This window comes from Saimiri boliviensis, chromosome 3 (assembly GCF_048565385.1).
Source record: "Saimiri boliviensis isolate mSaiBol1 chromosome 3, mSaiBol1.pri, whole genome shotgun sequence".
NCBI lineage: Eukaryota > Metazoa > Chordata > Mammalia > Primates > Cebidae > Saimiri > Saimiri boliviensis.
Genome location: NC_133451.1, coordinates 342608 through 366162, shown reverse-complemented (window position 1 = coordinate 366162; position 23555 = coordinate 342608). Strand labels below are relative to the sequence as shown.

Genomic DNA, 23555 nt, shown 5'->3' with positions numbered 1-23555 from the left:
TGAAATGTTTCAGGAGCAGACTGCAGTGCTAAATACAGGCAACAGGTAGAACAAGTGATTAGAGACTGTTTTTTTTTTTTTTTTTTTTTTTTTTGACACGGAGTTTCGCCCTTGTTACCCAGGCTGGAGTGCAATGGCGCAATCTCGGCTCACCGCAACCTCCGCCTCCTGGGATCAGGCAATTCTCCTGCCTCAGCCTCCTGAGTAGCTGGGATTACAGGCACGTGCCACCATGCCCAGCTAATTTTTTGCGCTTTTAGTAGAGACGGGGTTTCACCATGTTGACCAGGATGGTCTCGATCTCTCGACCTCGTGATCCACCCGCCTCGGCCTCCCAAAGTGCTGGGATTACAGGCTTGAGCCACCGCGCCCGGCATAAAATACCGTCTCTACTAAAAATACAAAAAATCAGCTGGGCATGGTGGCACATGCCTGTAATACCAGCTACTCAAGAGGCTGAGGCAGAAGAATTGCCTGAACCCAGGAGGCGGAGGTTGCGGTGAGCCGAGATCGCGCCATTGCACTCCAGTCTGGGTAACAAGAGCGAAACTCTGTCTCAAACAAATAATAATAATAAGAACAAAATGCAACTTGTTTTTCTACAAGTCACTTGAGGTCTAATGATTAAAGGAGACTGAAAAAGGCAACATGAAAGAAGACATTTCATGGAAACAACCAAATAAGAGAAGACGCCCAAGTAATGTAACACAAAATACATCTTAAGTCAAAAACTCTATTTCATAAGATATACTTTAACTAAAAGCTCATAAGGGGCAAAGGAGGACATTAAACAATAATAAAAAGGTTCACTTATTGAGAACCCATGACAAATGTGTGTAGACATATATTAATGTGTGTGTGTAAGTGTGTGTGGGTCAAAATATATAAAGCAAATACTGACAGAATTCCATTAGGGATACATTAGGGTTCAAAATATATAAAGCAAATACTGACAGAATTAAGGTTCAAAATATATAAAGCAAATATTGACAGAATTAAAGTAAGATATTGGGAGCAATATAATTTTAATAGGATATTCAATACTTCAATTTCTGTAATGAATAATGAAACAAGACAGAATATTCACAAGGGAATACAAGAATTGAAAGCAGTATAAAACAATTATGCCTGCTCAACATACAGAAACACTGCTCAACAACAGAATAGCTCATACAATATTCTCCTTGATAGACTACATGCTAGGGCACAAAAAAAGTCTTAACACATTTTTTTTAAACTGAAATTTTACCGATTACTTTTAATGAGAAAATTGGAATGAGAGTAGAAATAAAAAAAAAAGAATTCACACATTTATAGAAATTATACAACACACTCTTAAATATGCTTTTCTTCAATGTTTAAAATAATGAATGCTATGAAGATGTCTACACTGCTCAATGTAATGTACAGATTAAATGCAATCCCTGTCAAATTTCTAATTAAATTCTTACAGAAAAAGAAACAGCAACACCAAAATTATATGGAATTTCAAGAAACAATGAAGCACTCAAAAATTTCAGAAAGAGATACAATGTGAAAAATACCACAGTTCCTGATACCAAAACACATACAAAGCTAAAGAATTAAAACAATTTGGTAAGTGTGTGACGGTGCACACCTAAATTGATCAAATCCGGCAAAAATATAAACTCTCACATATATGGTCACATGAAGAGTAATTTGAACACTCTTAATTGTAGCACTGTTACTGAAAGCAAGTAAATGAAAGCAATGCAAATTTCTCTCACCAAATAAATGAATATAATTTGAAATATTAAAATAATATTAATATTTGTAGAAAGCAAAAAATATTCTAACATGTATAATAAAGATCAATCTTTTTTTTTTTTTTTTTTTTTTTTTTTTGTTTTTTTTTTGTTTTTTTTTTGTTTTTTGAGACGGAGTTTTGCTCTTGTTACCCAGGCTGGAGTGCAATGGCGCGATCTCGGCTCACCGCAACCTCCGCCTCCTGGGCTCAGGCAATTCTCCTGCCTCAGCCTCCTGAGTAGCTGGGATTACAGGTACGAGCCACCATGCCCAGCTAATGTTTTGTATTTTTAGTAGAGACGGGGTTTCACCATGTTGACCAGGATGGTCTCGATCTCTCGACCTCGTGATCCACCCGCCTCGGCCTCCCAAAGTGCTGGGATTACAGGCTTGAGCCACCGCGCCCGGCAATAAAGATCAATCTTAATGATACTGTGCAACATGAAATAAGTCAATCACAAAGAGACAGAAATTGTATGAGTCAACTTACATGGGATATCGAAAGCAGTCTGACTCTAAAACAGAAAACAGAATTGTATTTGTAAAAGGCCAAAAAACAGAAAAAGTAGGTAGTTGTTTAATGTGTATTGAGTGTTAGCTCTGCAAAATAAATGTATTCCAGAGACGTAGTGCATAAAAATATCAATATAATACAACTAAGGTGAATATTTAAAAATATTTAAGATTGTAAAGTTTATGTGTTTTTGACAACAATTAAAAATAATATCTAAAATCTGAGATATAGATATATGACAGTTTTTGAAATTATCTTCAAATCACAAAAGTGTTTCTCCCATACACAGAAATATAGATTTACAAAGAGAGGGTAAAATTAGGAGGACTTCAATGACTACTCAAAAGCACCACTGTATACACTCAAACAGAACAAGTATACAACTCATAAACGATATGCATACAGAACAAACACAGACTCATATTGGAAAATAGACATACCACTGATCCATATTCGACTTGTGTTCCAGTCTTATAGTATACATAGTTGAATGCTGTCATACATTAAAATATAAACTGAAACATCCTTGTCTTGTTCCAGATCTCAAATAAAAAGTTTTCTGCTCTTTCCTATCCAGTATATCAGCTATTAATCTGTCATATATGGTCTTTATTGCATTGAGGTACATACCACCTATACATAATTTGTTGAATTTCTTAAATCACAAAGGCATGTTCGATTTTACCAAATGTTGCGTCTACATTCACAATAAAAAATAAAGATGTTGGCCGGGTCCACTGGCTCACACCTGTAATCCCAGAACTTTGGGAGGCCGAGGCAGGAGGAACACCTTAGGTCAGGAGTTCGAGAGCAGCCTGGCCAACATGGCAAAAGTCTGTCTCTACTAAAAATACAAAAAATAGCCAGGTGCAGTGGCACATGCCTGTAATCCTAGCTACTCAGGAGTCTGAGGCAGGAGAATTGCTTGAACCCAGGAGGCAGAAGTTGTAGTGAGCCAAGATCACACCACTGCATTCCAGCCTGGGTGACAAAGTGGGACTCCATGTCAAAATAAATAAAATAAAATAAAAGATGTCTAGCAGCAAACCGAATTGAAAAGGTGAACACTCTCTACACTGTTAATTATAAAACACTGATAAGGCCAGGTGCAGTGGCTCACACCTGCAATCCCAGCACTTTGGGAGGCTGAGGCGGGCAGATCACAAGGTCAGAAGATCAACACCAGCCTGACCAACATGGTGAAACTCTGTCACTACGAAAACTACAAAAATTAGCTGGATGAGGGCGCATGCACCTGTAATCCCAGCTACTCAGGAGGCTGAGGCACGAGAATTGCTTGAACCTGGGTGTTGGAGACTGCAGTGGGTCGAGATGGCACCATTGCACTCCAGGCTGGGCAACCAGAGCAACAGAGCAACGCTCTGTCTCAATAAAAAAGGAAAAAAAATTTGATAAAAAACAGAAAAAGACATAAAAGTTGAAAGATATTTCTCCTCATGAATTGAAAAAATATTATAAAAGTAGTCATACTACCCAAGGTGATCCATAGATTCAATGCCATCTCTATCAAAATACCAAAGACTTTTTTCACAGAAATAGAACAAGCATAAAATTTACAACAAACAACCAAACACCCCCAAAGAGCAAAAGTAATCCTGAGCAAAAAGAACTAAGCTGGAGGCATCACACTACCTGACTCCAAAATATACTACAAAGCTGTATTTAACAAAACAGGATACTGTCATAAACACAGATCAAACTATCCAGTGAGCCTAGTGAATTCATGAACCTAGAGGCAAGTGATTTTCAACAAAGATGTCAAGAATATACATTTGAGGCCAGGTGCGGTGGCTCAAGCCTGTAATCCCAGCACTTTGGGAGGCCAAGGCAGGTGGATCACAAGGTCAAGAGATCGAGACCATCCTGGTCAACATGGTGAAACCCCGTCTCTACTAAAAATACAAAAAATCAGCTGGGCATGGTGGCACGTGCCTGTAATCCCAGCTACTCAGGAGGTCGAGGCAAGAGAATTGCCTGAACCCAGGAGGCAGAGGTTGGGGTGAGCCGAGATCGTGCCACTGCACTCCAGCCTGGGTAAGAAGAGGGAAACTCCGTCTCAAAAAAAAAAAAAAAAAAAAAAAAAAAAAAAAAATTGAAAAAAGACAGTTTTTTCAATAAATGGTGCTAGAAAAATTGATTATCTATATGATAATTAAAAAAAAAATGATACTAGGCCCCTAGCTCTTAACTCAATCACACATAAAGATTTAAATGTGAAACCAAAACCTATGAAGCTATTTGGGTAAATATAGAGGAAACAACAACAAAATACACAATTTAAAAATAGAGCAGAGACCTTTTTTTTTTTGAGACGGAGTTTCGCTCTTGTTACCCAGGCTGGAGTGCAATGGCGCGATCTCGGCTCACCGCAATCTCCGCCTCCTGGGTTCAGGCAATTCTCCTGCCTCAGCCTCCTGAGTAGCTGGGATTACAGGCATGCGCCACCATGCCCAGCTAATTTTTTGTATTTTTAGTAGAGACGGGGTTTCACCGTGTTGACCAGGATGGTCTCGATCTCTTGACCTCGTGATCCACCCGCCTCGGCCTCCCAAAGTGCTGGGATTACAGGCTTGAGCCACCGCGCCCGGCCAAGAGATATTTTTTAAAAGAAATACAAATGGCCAAAAAGTACATGCAAAGATGCTCAACATCACTAATTATCAGAGAAATGCAAATCAAAACCACCATAAGATACCATTTCACTACAATTAAAATGACTGTGTTAGAAAGACAAATAAAATGTAGTGAGAATGTACAGAAAAGGAAACATATACTAAAGAATATGTAGTAAATACATACAAGAAAATACTATTTAGCTACAAAAAAGAATGCAATTTTGATATCTGCCACAACATGGATGAACCTGGAGGATATTACATTAAGTGAAATAAAATGGATACACTGAGACTAATACCTCATGATCTTACATACATGTCAAATCGAATATGAACATTTATGATGACGGTTTCACATAACTGGTGTCAGCAATCACTTCTCGGGTATAACATGAAAAGCTCAGGAAACAAGAATGTGGAAACACACATGGTACTACATAACTGTATCCAAAATATCCCAAGAATATTAAAAACAGAACTTTATTAAAATAGATATTTACACATGCATGTTCGTTCATTATTATTTACAAAAGGCAATTCCTGGAAACACTACAAATGTCCCTTTAGAGCTCAGTATCAGTTTTGAAATGTGACATACACATACAATGAAATATTATTTCATTTTAAAACAAAGATACTCTGACACATCTTACAAAACTGAGATTATGTCAAAAAATAAGATAGTAAAAAGAAACAGATATTACATAATTACAGTGATAAGAATATAAAAATCAATCAAAAGTAAGTAAAATGGTGTTCTCCAAGAGCTGAAAAGGAAAAAAGAGGAGTTTATTGTTTATTATTATATTTTACTTTTCTAAGATAAAATTAATCCAAAGATTTATTGCAAAATAATGTAAATGTACTTAACTCTACCAGACTGTATACTTGAAAATGTGTAAGATGGCAATTTTGGCCAGGCGCGGTGGCTCAAGTCTGTTAATTCCAGCACTTTGGGAGGCCGAGGTGGGTGGATCACGAGGTCAAGAGATCGAGACCATCCTGGTCAACACGGTGAAACCCCGTCTCTACTAAAAACACAAAAAATTAGCTGGGCATGGTGGTGTGTGCCTGTAATCCCAGCTACTCAGGAGGCTGAGGCAGGAGAATTGCCTGAACCCAGGAGGCGGAGGTTGCGGTGAGCCAAGATCGCGCCATTGCACTCCAGCCTGGGTAACAAGAGTGAAACTTTGTCTCAAAAAAAAAAAAAAAAAAAAAAAAAAAGATGGCAATTTTGTTTTTCATCACAATTAAATATTTGCATTTACCTAAAAAGCTTACATTTTTCAAAAATCACCTTTAAATAACAAGTGTTTCACTCACAGAATAACATAAACGATAAACAGATGGTAATTTTATACTGTTTCTTAGACTACTCACTTAAACAAGAAAACACTGATGACTACCAAAGAAAATAAATAATTTATAAACGGGCTGGGCGCGGTGGCTGACACCTGTAATCCCAGCACTTTGGGAGGCCAAGGCGGGTGGATCACGAGGTCAAGAGATTGAGACCATCCTGGTCAACATGGTGAAACCCTGTCTCTACCAAAAATACAAAAAATTAGCTGGGCATGGTGACGCACACGCCTGTAATCCCAGCTACTCAGGAGGCTGAGACAGGAGAATTGCTTGAACCCAGGAGGCAGAGGTTGTGGTGAGCTGAGATTATGCCATTGCACTCCAGCCTGGGTAACAAGAGCGAAACTCTGTCTCAAAAAATAATAATAATAATAATAATAATAATAATAATTTATAAATAAAATAGGGATAATATTTATATAGGCAAATACCACATAAATAACTTTTATAGACAATAGAAAATTTAAATTTGCTCAAAGTGATTTTTCCAGGCAAATACCACCTAGATAACTTTTATAGGCAAAGGAAATGTCTCATATATGTACATATATATATATACATATATATATATATATATGTATATTCATTTAAATTTGTTCCAATGATTTTTATTTGAATACATGCTCATAAAATGTACAAAGTTGAAAATTACCAAATATGAAGATTAAAAACACACAAAAGTAAGCCAGGCACGGTGGCTCAAGCCTGTAATCCCAGCACTTTGGGAGGTCGAGGCGGGTGGATCACGAGGTCGAGAGATCGAGACCATCCAGGTCAACATGGTGAAACCCCGTCTCTACCAAAAATACAAAAAATTAGCTGGGCATGGTGGTGCGTGCCTGTAATCCCAGCTACTCAGGAGGCTGAGGCAGGAGAATTGCCTGATCCCAGGAGGCGGAGGTTTCGGTGAGCCGAGATCGTGCCATTGCACTCCAGCCTGGGTAACAAGGGCGAAACTCCGTCTCAAAAAAAACAAACAAACAAACAAACAAAAAAACACACAAACGTAAATGATCGAGGAGAGCCTACATGAAAAGAGACTCCCCAGTAAAATACAGTTGAAAACAATAAAAAATTCTGATCTGTAAGATACTGAATATAGATGTATCATAAAAACAATCCTTTAAATAACTAGTTTTCAACTGTGACTTATGAAGAGCCTGTATTTTGAATCTTTGATATGTAATGTACAGCAGTAATACATAATTAAATAATAATTAAATAATCTCAGTAATAAAATGAGAATCAAGCATTTCAGTATGTTTACTTATTACACAATGTGTATATCTGAATATTTTATTTCAGAAATTCGCATGTGTAATCAGATACATTTGACATAGAACATATGGGAAAGTAAAACATACAAGGGGTGTGACATAGCAAGATGGCAGAACAGGAGGTCCTCTGCCCACATCTTTTACAGTAACAAAAATGCAGCAGTTAAGCCCTGACAAAAGCACTTTGGAATCCACGTGCAAGGTTGTGAACCCAAGACTGAGGAGGACTGTATTGAAAAGGTATGCCCTTACTTGAGTGGCATGCTTGCCCATCACTGTCTCAGCTACAGAATAAAATATGATTAATTTTCATTGTAAACATAGCTATAGACTATTTGGTTTTGTTTCTGCCACTAGCATCATCTGTCAAGATACCTAGGAGAATTCATAATGTCCTATGTCTCAGGTGAAAGGCCTTTAGATGTTGGTCCTGTCTGTGATCTCTGAACTAGCCCAAAATCCACTGCTTGCACGTATCCGTCATGATGTGGAAGAAATCCTACACAAATAGGGACCCACAAACAGAAATATCCATCTATGCCCCTGAATGTAGGCTTGCAAATATTTGACAGTAGATCTTGACATGGCACTGTAACTTGGCTCCAAGTCCATCAACCAAAATCCAGAAGCAGTTTTTCCTAACCTGGGATCTGCCAAAAACCACATCTATATGTGTCCATGCTGGCTGACTTTATTCTTGCTGTAAATCTTGAGGCAGTCCTATAACCCAGTTCCAGTCCCTGTCAGCAAGAGTCTGGAAGCAGTCCTGCCCACCCAGGAATGTGGAGGGAAAAATGCCATAAACCCAGAAACAGACCTGAAGACTTTGGTCTCAGCTGTGTATCCTAAAACAGCCCTATGAATCAGTTCCAAACCCTCTCAGCTGTGATCAAGGGTCAGTACTGCTCATCTAGGAACCTGTCCGATGACTAGGTTAGAGCATTTCCAAACATCCAGCAAGAGCCAAACAGCAGGAGCCACACCTACTCATATTAATTGTATCAGCATCTCTAACTGCAGATATTAACTGGGGTTTGTTTTTTTTTTTTCTCAGTGCCAATCTTATTGAACAAGATCTTGGAGACAAGTTCAGTCTCCTCAGAAAATAGAATCCACAACTATCTGATGCCTTTATAACAGGTCTGCCAAGCATGAACTTCACTGCAGATCCAGTAGTAGTTATGTGATCTGGATCCAGTGCAGTTGACTGAAATCTTAGTGGAAATCTCATCAGCCCAGAAATCCAATAGGAGATTTACCTCCCCAGACTAGTCTATGATTACTGAAAGAGGTATTTACTCCTTCAGATACAAGAACATCAAAACAAGGCTTCACAGATGATGAAGAATCAGGCAAACATAACACCACCAAAGGAAAGTAAAAATGCTCCAGAAACCACTAGCAATAAAGCACAGATCTAAAAAATGGCTAAGAATTCAAAATAACCTTCTTTAAAAATCTCAATAAAATGCAAAAGTACACAGATTACTAATTTTTTTTTGCAAAAATGCGTGGACAAAATCAGTTATAATAAAGAAAGAGAAACCATTTAAAAAGTACCAAATAGATATGCTGGAGCTGAAGTACATGACAGAACTAAAAATTTAATAGAAAGTTTTAACAGGAGACTCAGTTATACAGAACAAAAATAAGCAAACTTTAAGTAATTTGACAGTTGCTCATTAAAATTTTTAAAAATGAAAGAGTGGGGCCGGGCGCGGTGGCTCAAGCCTGTAATCCCAGCACTTTGGGAGGCCGAGGCGGGTGGATCACGAGGTCGAGAGATCAAGACCATCCTGGTCAACATGGTGAAATGCCATCTCTACTAAAAATACAGAAAATTAGCTGGGCATGGTGGCACATGCCTGTAATCCCAGCTACTCAGGAGGCTGAGGCAGGAGAACTGCCTGAACCCAGGAGGCGGAGGTTGTGGTGAGCCAGGATCGCGCCATTGTACTCCAGCCTGGGTAACAAGAGCAGAACTCCGTCTCAAAAAAAAAAAAAAACGAAAGAGTGACTAAAGCATTTGAGCCCCATACTTCATAATTATCTGTAAAAATACGCATGTCTTAGGAGGTTCAGGAGACAGAGGGAAAAAAAAAAAACTAAATTGTTTAAAGGTATAATGGCTTAAATTTTCCCAATCTTGGAAGGGAAATAGACGTTCAGCTTTATGAAGCTCAAAATCTCTATAGCAAGAACTTGGTAAAAATTGCTCAGGACACCTTATAATTAAACTGCCAAAATTCAAAGACAAAGAGAGATTCTTAAAAGAAGCAAGAGAAAAGAGATTCTCATACAAGGGAACTCCTGTAAGGTTATTGGCAGTTTGCTCAGCAGAAACTATGTAAGCAAGATAGGAATAAGAACACATATTTAAAGTGCAAAGGAAGAGAGAAAAAGAAAAAACCTTTGAAAACTAAGAAGGCTGAGCACACTGGCTCACCCGATTCTAGCATTTCGAGAGGCTGAGGCAGGTGGATTACCTAAGGTCAGGAGTTCACAACCAGGCTGGCCAACATGGTGAAAGCCTGTCTCTACTAAAAGAAAAAGTACAAAAAAATTAGCTGGGCATAGTGGCACATGTCTATAATCTCAGCTACTTGGGAGGCTGAGGCAAGAGAACTGCTTGAACCTGGCAGGCAGAGGTTGCAGTGAGCCAAGACTGCATACTGCACTCCAGCCTGAGCAAAAAGAGTGAAAATCCATCTCCAAAAAAAAAAAAAGAAAAAAGAAAAAAAGGAAAACTAAGAAGAAAGGCTATAAAACTGTAATTATGGTGCATAAATCACCCTTAACTCTGGTATAAAAGCTACAAAAAAAAAGTATTAAAAATATACACAGCTTCAATAATTTGTTAACAGGAATATAATATAAAAAGATATAAAGGGTGACATAAATAATGTGTTGAAGAAAGTAAAAGTGTTTAATTTTTCTATATGTAGAAATTAACTTTTGATTGAGGCCACTTCAAAACCAGTCTGGTCAATATAGCATGACTCTGTCACTAGAATAAATACGTAAATAAAATAAAGATCTCAGAAGGCTATTTAGTGTTTTTAAAAAAGAAGTGACTGGACCTGATGGCTAATGCCTGTAATCCTAGCACATTGGAAGGCCAAGTCAAGTGCTTGAGGCCAAGAGTGCAAGACCAGCTTGAGCAACATGGCAAAACCGTGTCTTTCCAAAAAGTACTGACAAAATTAGCTGAACATGGTGGCATGTGCTTGTAGTTCCTCCTACTCAAGAAGCTGAGGCCGGGCGCGGTGGCTCAAGCCTGTAATCCCAGCACTTTGGGAGGCCAAGGCAGGTGGATCACGAGGTCGAGAGATCAAGACCATCCTGGTCAACATGGTGAAACCCCGTCTCTACTAAAAATACAAAAAACTAGCTGGGCGTGGTGGTGCGTGCCTGTAATCCCAGCTACTCAGGAGGCTGAGGCAGGAGAATTGCCTGAACCTAGGAGGCGGAGGTTGCGGTGAGCCGAGATCGCGCCATTGCACTCCAGCCTGGGTAACAAGAGCGAAACTCCGTCTCAAAAAAAAAAAAAAAAAAGACAGAGTCTTGCTCTGTTGCCCAGGCTGGAGTGCAGTGGCGTGATCTCGGCTCACTGCAGCCTCTGCCTCCCAGATTCAAGCGATTCTCCTACCTCAGCCTCTTGAGGAGCTGGGACTACAGGTGTATGCCATCACACCTGGCTAATTTTTTGTATTTTTAGTAGAGATGGGGTTTCACCACGATGGCCAGGATGGTCTTGATCGCCTGACCTCGTATTTACATATAAAAATACAAGAGAATTTACATATAAAAGTTTTCTAGATCAAAGGTTTTAAGAAAACGGAGGAGAATAAACACTCTTCCAATTTGAGGATTAAGTCTCTTAATTCTATTTTGCATTTGTATTTACAATAACCACACCCAAAAACTTTGCCTTGAACTCATGGACATCTGATTTCCTGCAGGGCCTGTATTTAGGCACCTGCAGGGTGATGTTGGGCATACTGTGTTCACAAGAAAGAGGGTCTGTGGGGGGAAAATGCAGAATAAAAAAAGATGCTATCAAGAACCCATGGGTGAAGGTCAGTGCACAGTTGGTAAAAGAATTGGTTAGCGAGCCAGGCGCGGTGGCTCACGCCTATAATCCCAGCACTTCAGGAGGCCGAGGCAGGTAGATCACGAGGTCAAGAGATCGAGACCATCCTGGTCAACGTGGTGAAACCCCATCTCTACTAAAAATACAAAAAAATCAGCTGGGTATGGTGGTGCGTGCCTGTAATCCCAGCTACTCAGGAGGCTGAGGCAGGAAAATTGCCTGAACCCAGGAGGCGGGGGTTGCAGTGAGCCAAGATCGCACCATTGTACTCCAGCCTGGGTAACAAGAGCAAAACTCTGTCTCAAAAAAAAAAAAAAAAAAAAAAAAAAAATTGGTTAGCACTCTAGATATTGGCCCAGGCAGGACTTATAAATGTGTGCATGCAGGGAGATGAGCTTGTCAGGTGATCCAGAAGCCGATTCTACTGGAGAAAACAGGTTACTGGTGCAAACTCAAGATCTGGCAGGTAGAAAGAGCCCATGAGTCTTCTGGACACTTATGTAGCCTATTCGTGGAACTCCAGAAGCAGAGGCGTTCTCAGCGCAATTCTTGAGTGAAGCTTTGTCATGAGACTAGTGTGGCCACACCATTGCCTAGCATGCATGTGTGTGAATGTGCAGAAATCACATTGTAGCAGAAGGGCGGAAGGAAGAGTCTGTCCTCAGAACGCCCTCCCTTTAAGTCCTCAGTCCCCTATGGAGGAGATCTAGAATCACAGGACACCTAACCATGTGACAACTTGTGTGCAAAAAAAATAAACTCTCAGCTGGGCACCATAGCTCACACCTGCAATCCCAGCATTTTGGGAGGCCAAGTTGGGTAGATCACCTGAGGTCAGGAGTTGAGACCAGCGTGGCCAACATGGTAAAATCCTGTCTCTACTAAAAATGCAACAAATTAGTGGGGTGTTGTGACACAATCCTGTAGTCCCAGCTACTCAGGAGGCAGAGACAGGAGAATCGCTTGAACTCAGGAGGCAGAGGTTGCAGTGAGCTGAAATCACACCACTGCACTCCAGCCCAGATGACAGACGGACTGTCTCCAAAAATAAAAAGGAAAAATAAACTCTCCATTCTTCAGCAGACCCACCATCTCCCCGCAACCAACTCTGCTGTGACTTTTTTTTTTTTTTTTTTGAGACAGGGTCTCACTCAGGCTGGAGTACAGTGGCAGCATGATCTCAGGTCACAGCAGCCTTGACCTCCTAGGGTTCAAGCAATCCTCCAGACTCAGTCCTCCAAGTAGCTGGGAATACAAGTGCGTCTCACCATGCCCAGCTAATTTTTTGTATTTTTGGTAGAGGTGGCATTTCACCATGTTGCCGAGGCTGGTGCTGAATTCCTGAGCTCAAGCCATCTGCCCCCTTGGCCTTCCAAAGGAGGCATGAGGCACAACACCCAGCCTGATCTCTTTATTCCAACACCAAATATATGGAGTTTGCTTAGCACCAATGAATCCTCCAACACAACTGGGTGTCCAACAACTCAATTCTGACAACACCCAGGGTCAGCATAGACCCCACCGGCTCAGGGCTCAGCCCAACAACACCGCTTCCACTGCACATGCCAGTCACAAGCCCCAGGGGCCCATCTATACTTCTGAGCAACTGACTATAAATAATGGGTTTCCATAACTCCTTCCCTGAAGTTTAATAATTTCATAAAAGTACTCACAGAACTTAGCAGAAACACTTTACATATGTTTACCAGGTTATTATGTTGAATACAACTCAGTAAAAGCCAAAGGGAAAAAAATGTATAGGACAAAGGAAAGTCGGAGAAAAGATGAGGTGGGTAGTGAATCTTGGTAAATAGCTATGACTGTCTCTACAATCCTTTGTGTTCTGGAAGAAAAGCTTATTGCAAAGAAATACCCTTTTCATTATGACTTTGATGATGCTCCCTCTTTAGATATCACAAATTCGCAGGATCTACATTCTCATTTTTCCCTCATAAACAAATAATGTTGTCTTTAGTGTTCAGAACAGAATACTTGTTAACCAAACTTTGCTTACATTTCTCTCCTTCCCCCAGGCCCTGGACTCTGCTACACCTTCAGTCTGATCCAGCATACAACTTCTTTTTATGACTCTCCCAAATACAGGCTGACTTCAGGGTGAAACATTGTCTAATCTTTAATCTAATTTTGCCATTCTCCAATCTGCCCTTTCCCTCTCACCTTCCTTCTAATCTTGTTTGCTCCTCTGTATGAAAAATAGCCCTTTTCTGCCTCATTTTGGAGATGCTTGCAGGTCTTATGCTTGATGCTTTCCCCATTGCAATACTCCTTAGAATAAACTCACTTTTTATTTGACAATATCTAGAAACAGCCCCATGACAATAACAATTACAGTCTCTCAGAGGATATCACAATCTCTTCCCATCCCAACCCTCACTGCATCTGCCTGTAGATATCCAGCTTTCCAGGGGTCTGTAGCTTCTCAGTACACGTATTGACTGACTTACGACCTATGCAACTTACGACCATTCGACTTTACGACCACAATCGCTAGCTAAGACTGCTCCACCTCTGGCAGCACAAACGTTGCCCAGCTGGGCGTACGACAGTGCAGACCAGCTTCTGGCAGCACTACCATCTTTGCGTGCACCATTTCAACTGTACATATAGCCTACTCAACTTATGACCAAATTGTGTTATGACCGTTCTGCGGTCCCAACCGTGGTCGTAAGTCGAGCACTAGCTGTACAAAGTCTCCTTCCCTATCTAATTTGAGCAGGCAGGGACACCTGAAGGAAAGGTTCACCTGCAAAACATTATTGGGCTATTAATGACCTGCTTTGGCAGGATCAAGATTGACCTTACCCTGCAGTCAACTGGCTTAGGTCTCTGATTCTCAGTCAAAGTTATTCACTTAGTTTTGTATAAAAAGAACTCAGTAGTTGAAGAATACAGCAAAATTCTTCAAACCAGTGCTTAAATGGAGGAAAGAAAATTGTAAGGCACTTAAGTTTTATACTTCCCCAAGTATATTGAAGTATAAATGTTTCTCCAAAGATGAAATACACAGGAACCCACAGACAGAAACATCCATCTGTGCCCCAGGATGTAGGCTTGCCAATATTTATTTGACAGTGGATCTTGACAAAGCAACCAATTATTGAGAAAATTTCCAATCTTTAGAAAAATGTGAAGCAAGGCCTGGTATGGTGGCTCACGCCTGTAATCTCAGCACTTTGGGAGGCTGAGGCAGGGGGATCACCTGAGATCAGGCAAGACCAGCCTGGCCAACATGGTGAAACCCTGTCTTTAAAAAAAGAAAGAAAGAAAAATGGGAAGCAAAACCACAATGAGGTATTATTGTGCATTAATTAGGATGGCCAATATTAAATAAACAAAAAATAACAAATATTGTCAAGAATGTAAAGGAAATGGCCAGATGTGGTGGCTCATGCCTGTAATCCCAGCTCTTAGGGAGACAGAGGCAGAGGACAGCTTGAGCCCAGGCATTTGAAACCTGCCTGGGCAATATAGCGAGATCCCATTCTCCAAAAAAAGGAAAACAAAGAAGGAATGTAAATGAATTGAAACCCTTATGCACTGTTGGTGGAAAAAAAGTGATGCAGCCACAAGAAAAATGTATGCAAGTTCCTCCAAAAATAAAAAATGAATCTATATGACCCAATAATTCTACTTCTGAACATCTATTCAAAGTACGCAAAGTATGTATACCTGAAAGAAATATTCACACAACCATGTTTACTGCAGCAGTATTCACTTTATTATTCTCGCATTGCTATAAATAAATACTTGAGACTGGATTATTTATTTTAAAAAGAGGTTTAATTGGCTCATGGTTTTGCAGGCTATACAGGAAGTATAGCGGCTTCTGCTTCTGGGGAGGCCTCAAAAAGCTTCCAATCATGGCACAAAGCAAACGGAGAGTGAGTCATCTCACACAGTGGGAGCAGGAGCAAGACAGAGTGACAGGGAAGGTGCCACATGTTTTGTTTTTTTTCTTAGACGGAGTTTCTCTCTTGTTACTCAGGCTGGAGTGCAATGGCGCGATCTCGGCTCACCGCAACCTCCGCCTCCTGGGTTCAGGCAATTCTCCTGCCTCAGCCTCCTGAGTAGCTGGGATTACAGGCACGCGCCACCATGCCCAGCTGATTTTTTGTATTTTTAGTAGAGACGGGGTTTCACCATGTTGACCAGGATGGTCTCGATCTCTTGACCTCGTGATCCACCCGCCTCGGCCTCCCAAAGTGCTAGGATTACAGGCTTGAGCCACTGTGCCCGGACGGTGCCACATGCTTTTAAAAAATAAGATCTCGGCTGGGCGCGGTGGCTCAAGCCTGTGATCCCAGCACTTTGGGAGGCCGAGGCGGGTGGATTACGAGGTCAAGAGATCGAGACCATCCTGGTCAACATGGTGAAACCCCGTCTCTACTAAAAAGACAAAAAATCAGCTGGGCATGGTGGCGCGTGCCTGTAATCCCAGCTACTCAGGAGGCTGAGGCAGGAGAATTGCCTGAACCCAGGAGGCGGAGGTTGCGGTGAGCTGAGATCGCGCCATTGCACTCCAGCCTGGGTAACAAGAGCGAAACTCCATCTCAAAAAAAAAAATAAAATAAAATAAAATAAAATCTCAGGAGAAGTTGCTCACTATGGCAAAGACAGTACCAAAGGGGCTGCTGCTAAACTATTCATGAGATGCCAACCCTATGATCCAATCACTTCCCACCAGGCCCCACCTCCAACATTAGGGATTGTAATTTGACATGAGATTTGATTGCGGACATAGATCCAAACCATATCATTCATAAAACTGAAAAAGTAAAAAAATTCAAACATCCTTCTTTTAAAGTCATTCATTCATTGATGTGGCTTGTACATGCAATGAAATTTTTTTTTTTTTTTGAGACGGAGTTTCGCTCTTGTTACCCAGTTTGGAGTGCAATGGCGCGATCTCAGCTCACCACAATCTCCGCCTCCTGGGTTCAAGCTATTCTCCTGCCTCAGCCTCCCGAGTAGGCGGGACTACAGGCGTGCGCCACCATGCCCAACTACTTTTTTTGTATGTTTAGTAGAGACGGGATTTCACTATGTTGACCAGGATGGTCTCAATCTCTTGACCTCGCAATCCACCCGCCTCGGCCTCCCAACGTGCTGGGATTACCGGTGTGAGCCACCGCGCCCAGCCAGCAATGAAATATTCTTTACCTTCGCATGAAAATATCTTGTCAGATGCTACAATAAGAATAAATCTTAAAGCCATTATCTTAAGTGAAATAAGACACCAACAAAATGACAGTACATGAGTCTACTTTTACACACTATTTTAAGTAGTAAGCATATAAAAAACAGAAGTAGAAAGGTGCTTGCCTATGGTTAGCATTGTGAAACCTCAGTGGAGCCAGAGATCAACAAGGGTTATTTGGAATAAGAAGGCCCTCTGTCAGATGGCCAACTCAAGAGCCCATAGACATGGCTACAGACAAGAAAATGGTGCACCCAGCTTGGTCTTACTAAGAATTCTGAAGCAGTTCTGCAACCTTTTACAAACTCCTCTCCCAGCTACAGTACACAAGTGGTCCCTCCCATCAAGAAACCTGCAGGGAGATACACTCAGCCATGGCTCTGGAGGCAGGCCTGCAGATCTTGGCCTCAACTGTGGTCCCTGAAGCAGCCCTGTGACTCAGTTCTAGCCCTCACAGCCACAGTACATGGCCAGTTGTACGCAATCACGGAACCAGAAAGAAAACTGTGAAAACTGTTCCCCGGTAGTCAACAGAAGCCAAACCCATTCATATACCTGGTATCTGGCCCATCATATGCAGACGAACTTCAAAATCCTAGCCTACTGCCTGCCATGTAGATTAATATCCTCAAGAAAACTTAATCTTTCCAGGGACCAAAAAGAATTCATGACTGTCCAAATCTCTGGTAACAGAACCATCAAAGGCAGACCCCACAGCAGACCCAGTAGCACCCTTGTGACCCAACTAGAACCCTTCTCTGTAACCCCAGAGGTAATATCATCAGCCTGGGGACTCCACGAAAAATCTTTACTTGCCAAAAATAGTTTATAGAAAGTATAAGAGTTGCCAAATGTGCAAACACAGGGGTGCTTCAAGGACCACAGCCCAGGCCAAGATCTGTAGGCCCGGCCCCAGGGCCACAGCTTCTATCTTAACATATTACTGGAAATTTGTATCAGAATAATTAGACAATGAAAAGGAGAATAAAGCTCTCCACCTTGGAAATGAAAAAAAAAAAAAATTACCATTTGTGAATAATCTAATCATGCATATATATAAAACCCTAAAGTAAAACCAGAAAAATTGATTGAACTAATAAATGTATTCATTAAAGTATCAGGATACATAATCAAAATATAGATGTTACCCAATCTATATTGGTTGTTGGGATTTTTTTTTTTGAGACAGGGCTCTATTGCCCAGGCTTATCTCAAACTCCTGTACTCAAGTGATATAACTGTCTTGGCCTCTTAAAGTGCTGGGATCACAGAAATGAGTCACTGCACCTGGGACCACATACAAATATTTCTTGCATTTCCACAGAGTAAAAACAAACTTTCCAAAAAAAGAAACTGTTTCCATTTGCAATAGTATAAAAATAAGAAAGTTAATCCAAATACATTTAACAGATGATGTAAAAAATATATAGTATTATACACTAAATCCAGTAAGATATTAATGACAGAAATTGAAGTAGACACAAATAAATGGAAACATATTCCATTAGGATAACTAATATTGTCAAAGAATATTATCCAAAGTGATCTACAAATTCAATGTGATCCCTATCAAAATTTTACTAGCTTTTTTCACAATAATAGAACACACAATTGTAAAATTTAAGTAATCTTAAATGACTTTAAATAACCTGGACGATCTTGAGAAAGAACAAAGCTGGGGGGCATTGCACTCCCTCCCTCCCTCCATCCCTCCTTCCTTCCTCCCTCCCTCTCTCCCTTCCTTCCTCCCTTTCTTCCTTCCTCCCTCCCTCCCTTCCTCCCTCCGTTCCTTCCTTCCCTCCCTCCCTTCTTCCTTCCTTCCTTCCTTTCTTCCTTTCCTTCTCTCTCTCTCTTTTTTTCTTTTTGAGATGGAGTCGGGCTCTGTTGCCAAGGGTGGAGTGCAGTGGCACAATCTAGATTCACTGCAACCTTTGCCTCTTGGGTTCAAGAGATTCTCCTGCCTCAGATTTCAGAGTAGCTGGGATTACAAATGCCCACTACCATACCTGGCTAATTTTTGCATATTTTTAGTAGAGACAGGGTTTCACCATATTGGCCAGGCTAGTCTTGAACTTCTCTTTTTTTTTTTGAGACGGAGTTTTGCTCTTGTTGCCCAGGCTGGAGTGCAATGGCGCAATCTCGGCTCACCGCAACCTCCGCCTCCTGGGTTCGGGCAATTCTCCTGCCTCAGCTTCCTGAGTAGCTGGGATTACAGGCACGCACCACCATGCCCAGCTAATTTTTTGTATTTTTAGTAGAGACGGGGTTTCACCATGTTGACCAGGATGGTCTCGATCTCTTGACCTCGTGATCCACCTGCCTTGGCCTCCCAAAGTGCTGGGATTACAGGCGTGAGCCACCGCGCCCGGCCTGGTTTTTTTTTTTTTTTTTTTTTTTGAGGCAGAGTCTCCCTCTGTTGCAAGGCTGGAGTACAGTGGCAAGATCTCAGCTCACTGCAACCTGTACCTCCCAGGTTCAAGTGATTCTCCTGCCTCAGCCTCCCAAGTAGCTGGAACTACAGGCGCATGCCACCACACCCAGCTAATTTTTGTATTTTCAGTGGAGATGGGGTTTCACCGTGTTGGCCAGGATAGTTTTGATTTTTGACCTTGTGATCTGCCCACCTCAGCTTCCCAAAGTTCTGGGATTCCAGGCGTGAGCCACCATACCTGACCCCAAACTACTTTTTTTTTTTTTTTTTTTTTTAGTTTTTTATTTTTTGGAGACAGAGTGTCGCTCTTGTTACCCAGGCTGGAGTGCAATGGCACGATCTCGGCTCACCGCAACCTCCGCCTCCTGGGTTCAAGCAATTCTCCTGCCTCAGCCTCCTGAGTAGCTGGGACTACAGGCACGCGCCACCATGCCCAGCTAATTTTTTTGTATTTTTAGTAGAGACGGGGTTTCACCACGTTGACCAGGATGGTCACGATCTCTCGACCTCGTGATCCACCCGCCTCGGCCTCCCAAAGTGCTGGGATTACAGGCTTGAGCCACCGCGCCCGGCCTACTTTTTAAGGCCTGGGTTCCTTCTTGACCTTTGGTCCCCTTGCCTGTGTCCTCTCCTTCATTCACTCTCACATACCTGGTGGTCTGGCTACTGTCTTATGTATCTTCACATTGCAGGGCTCCTTTCTTTGCTCCAGACAGGTGACCAGGTCTGGGTTAGAGATAGCAACACCTGTTTTATTAAAAAAAAAAAAAAAAAAAAAAAAAGGGCCGGGCACGGTGGCTCAAGCCTGTAATCCCAGCACTTTGGGAGGCCGAGGCGGGCGGATCACAAGGTCAAGAGATCGAGACCATCCTGGTCAATATGGTGAAACCCCGTCTCGACTAAAAATACAAAAAATCAGCTGGGCATGGTGGCGCGTGCCTGTAATCCCAGCTACTCAGGAGGCTGAGGCAGGAGAATTGCCTGAACCCAGGAGGCGGAGGTTGCGGTGAGCCGAGATCGCGCCATTGCACTCCAGCCTGGGTAACGAGCGAAACTCCGTCTCAAAAAAAAAAAAAAAAAAAAAAAAAAGACTATTGACGGGATTCTCCAATTACCAACCTCATACTATGCTAAGCAGAATAGAGAAATTATGGAAGATTCTAGAAAATTAATCCAAAAATTGTTCCTGACAGAAACTTTAGAATATTTAAGTGTTTTAAATCTGTGGGTTCTAAGTTCCACTACCCAGTACTACTGAATTAAAAAAAAAACTTAAAATACAATACAAATTGTATTTTAAGATGTGGGAAATGATATTGCATGTCACTGAATTTCTAGAATTACCACTAACCTAATTTGTGAAGGACACAAATTAGCTCAAGAACACAGAAGACTTACGTAAAGACATAACAAAAAAGTTCCCAAGAGACATTCTACAAAGGAATAAAATAAAGCTGAGAGAATTAGGAATTATGTATTAAAGTTATACTCACCCAGGGAGACCAGGTTTCTGTAGTTCTCCAACATCACATCTCTATATAAATTCTGCTGGGCAGGGTCCAGACATGTCCACTCTTCTGGAGTGAATTCTACGGTCACATCCCTGAATGTTAAGAGTTTCTGAAAATACATATGTATCAAGTTACAGAGTTCTTAATTTGATCACAGGTAAAATGAGTTAAGATAACTAGTTCTGACGTGATTGACTGGGATTCTCTGACAAAACAACTTTGAACACAGTAATGTTCTCTAAGCATTCTATTCTGCAACTGCGGAAAAAGAGGGCAAACAACAATTTCTGTCGCTGCAATAAAGAAAATGGGCTCAACAGCAGCAAGATGGCCGATTAGGAGCAGCTCAGGATTGCAGCTCCCAGCAAAAGCGCAGAGGGTGAGTGGGCACCGCATTTCCAGACGGATTTTTAAATTTTTTTTTTTTTTTTTTTTTTTGAGACAGAGTTTTTGCTCTTGTTACCCAGCCTGGAGTGCAATGGCGTGATCTGGGCTCACCGCAACCTCCGCCTCCTGGGTTCAGGCAATTCTCCTGCCTCAGCCTCCTGAGTAGCTGGGATTACAGGCACGTGCCACCATGGCCAGCTAATTTTTTGTATTTTTAGTAGAGACGGGGTTTCACCATGTTGACCAGGATGGTCTTGATCTCTTGACCTCGTGATCCACCCACCTCGGCCTCCCAAAGTGCTGGGATTACAGGCTTGAGCCACCGTGCCCGGCTCCAGATGGATTTTTATTGCCCAAAGACCAGGAGATTCCAGGCAGAGGAACCCCCCCAGGTCACCAGCGAGGTGGTTTTGGCTGTTGCAGCCAGCGCAGCTGTTTCAGCCGGAGTGGCTGTTTCGGCCGGTGCCCCGGCGCAGCAGTTCTCCATAAAAAATACACGGGTCTGGGCACCATTTTAACTGCTGACTGGAGCTCAGGGAAGACAAGAGTCACCCATTCAACTGATAGAAAATAGGACTGAAACAGGGAGCCAGGCCAGGAGATTCCCAGGCAAAAAAGTGCCACGAATCTCAGCGGCAGCTGTTTCAGCCAGCGCAGTGGGTTGCTGCATGGGAAATCACACACATCCCAGCGCCTTTTCAACAGGCTACTGGAACACCTGGGAGACAAAAAAAAAAAACAAAAAAAAAACAGGCTCTGAGGCAGGGAGCCAGGTGATCAAGCTTGGCTGGTCCCACCTCTACAAAAAAACAGCAATCTGAAACGCTCTGGATTGAGAGTTTCACAGCAAGCACAGCTGAATCTGAGACTGTCCAGCTCTGTGAGGTAGGGGCATCTGCCATTACCGAGGCACTCCACCACTATGGAGGTAGTTTGCCATTGCTGAGGCAGCCTGCCGTTGCCGAGGCAGCCCGCCATTACAGAGAGAGTCCACCATTACAGAGGTGGGCAGCCATTGCCGAGGCAGTTCTAACTACACCCGTGTATACAGGACTGCAGGGAAGTTCACACGGCAGCTGGGTGGAGCCCACAGCAGCTCAGCAAAGCCTCTGCAGGCAGACAGTGACTAGGCTACCTCCTCACTGGGCAGGGCAGCCCCCAAAAAAGCCAGCAGCACAACAGAAACTCAAAGCTCCAACTTCCTGGGACAGAGCACCTGGGAAAAAAACGGCGTTTATGAGTTCTGCTGCAGCAGACTTAAACGTACCTGTCCAGCAACTCTGAATGAACAACACAGCTCACATCTCAGCACTTGAGCTCCTATAAAGGACAGACTGTCTCCTCAAGCAGCTCCCTGACCCCCATATATCCAAAAAGTCACCTCATAAAGGAGAGCTCAGACTGACATCAGGTGGGTATCCTTAGGGGACAAAGATAGCAGAAGGAGAAACTGACAGCAACACTTAATGTTTTGCACCCGCTGCAGGTGATCCCCAGGCAATCAGGGCCTGGAATGGACCTCGGAAGTCCTACAGTAGAGGTCCTGACTGTTAGAAGGAAAACAAAGAAACATAAAGAAATAACTTCATCATCAACAAACTGTACGTCCACTCAGAGACGCATTCTGAAAGTCAACAACTACAAAGACTACAGGTGGATAAATACACAAAGATGGGAAGAAACCAACACAAAAAGGATGAAAACGCCCGAAATCAGAATGCCTCTCCTCCTACATAGGATCACAACTCCTCACCAGCAAGGGAACAAGGCTGGATGGAGAATGAGTGTGATGAATTGACAGAGAAAGACTTCAGAAGGTGGGTAATAAGAAACTTCTCTGAGCTAAAAGAACATGTTCTAACCCAATGCAAAGAAACTAAGAACCTGGAAAAATGATTTGATGAAATGCTACCGACAATAAACAACTTACGGAGGAATATAAGTGAATTGATGGAGCTGAAAAATACAACATGAGAACTTCGTGAAACGTACACAAGTTTAAACAGCTGAATTGACCAAGCAGAAGAAAGGATACCAGAGGCTGAAGATCAACTCAATGAAATAAAATGAGAAGGCAAGATTAGAGAAAAAAGGGTAAAAAGGAATAAACCAAGTTTCCAAGAAATATGGGACTATGTGAAAATTCCTAATCTACATTTGATAGGTGTACCTGAATGTGACGGAGAGAATGAATCCAAGTTGGAAAATACTTTTCAGGATATTATTCAGGAAAAATTCCCCAACCTAGCACAGCTGCCCAATATTCAAGTCCAGGAAATACAGAGAACACCACAAAGATATTCCTCAAGAAGAGCAACCCCAAGGCACATAATCATTAGATTCACCAGGGTTGAAATGA

At 41.9% G+C, this 23555-nt stretch overlaps 1 protein-coding gene across 1 annotated transcript in view; it reads right to left on the bottom strand.

The window, feature by feature from the left end:
* The window catches only part of LOC141583960 (uncharacterized), a 43059-nt gene that overhangs the window by 6287 nt on the left and 13217 nt on the right, over positions 1–23555 (bottom strand). Inside the window, 2 exon segments of the mRNA XM_074395747.1 lie at positions 19950–20045; positions 20792–20918. Coding sequence (XP_074251848.1) covers positions 19950–20045; positions 20792–20918 — 223 coding nt within the window.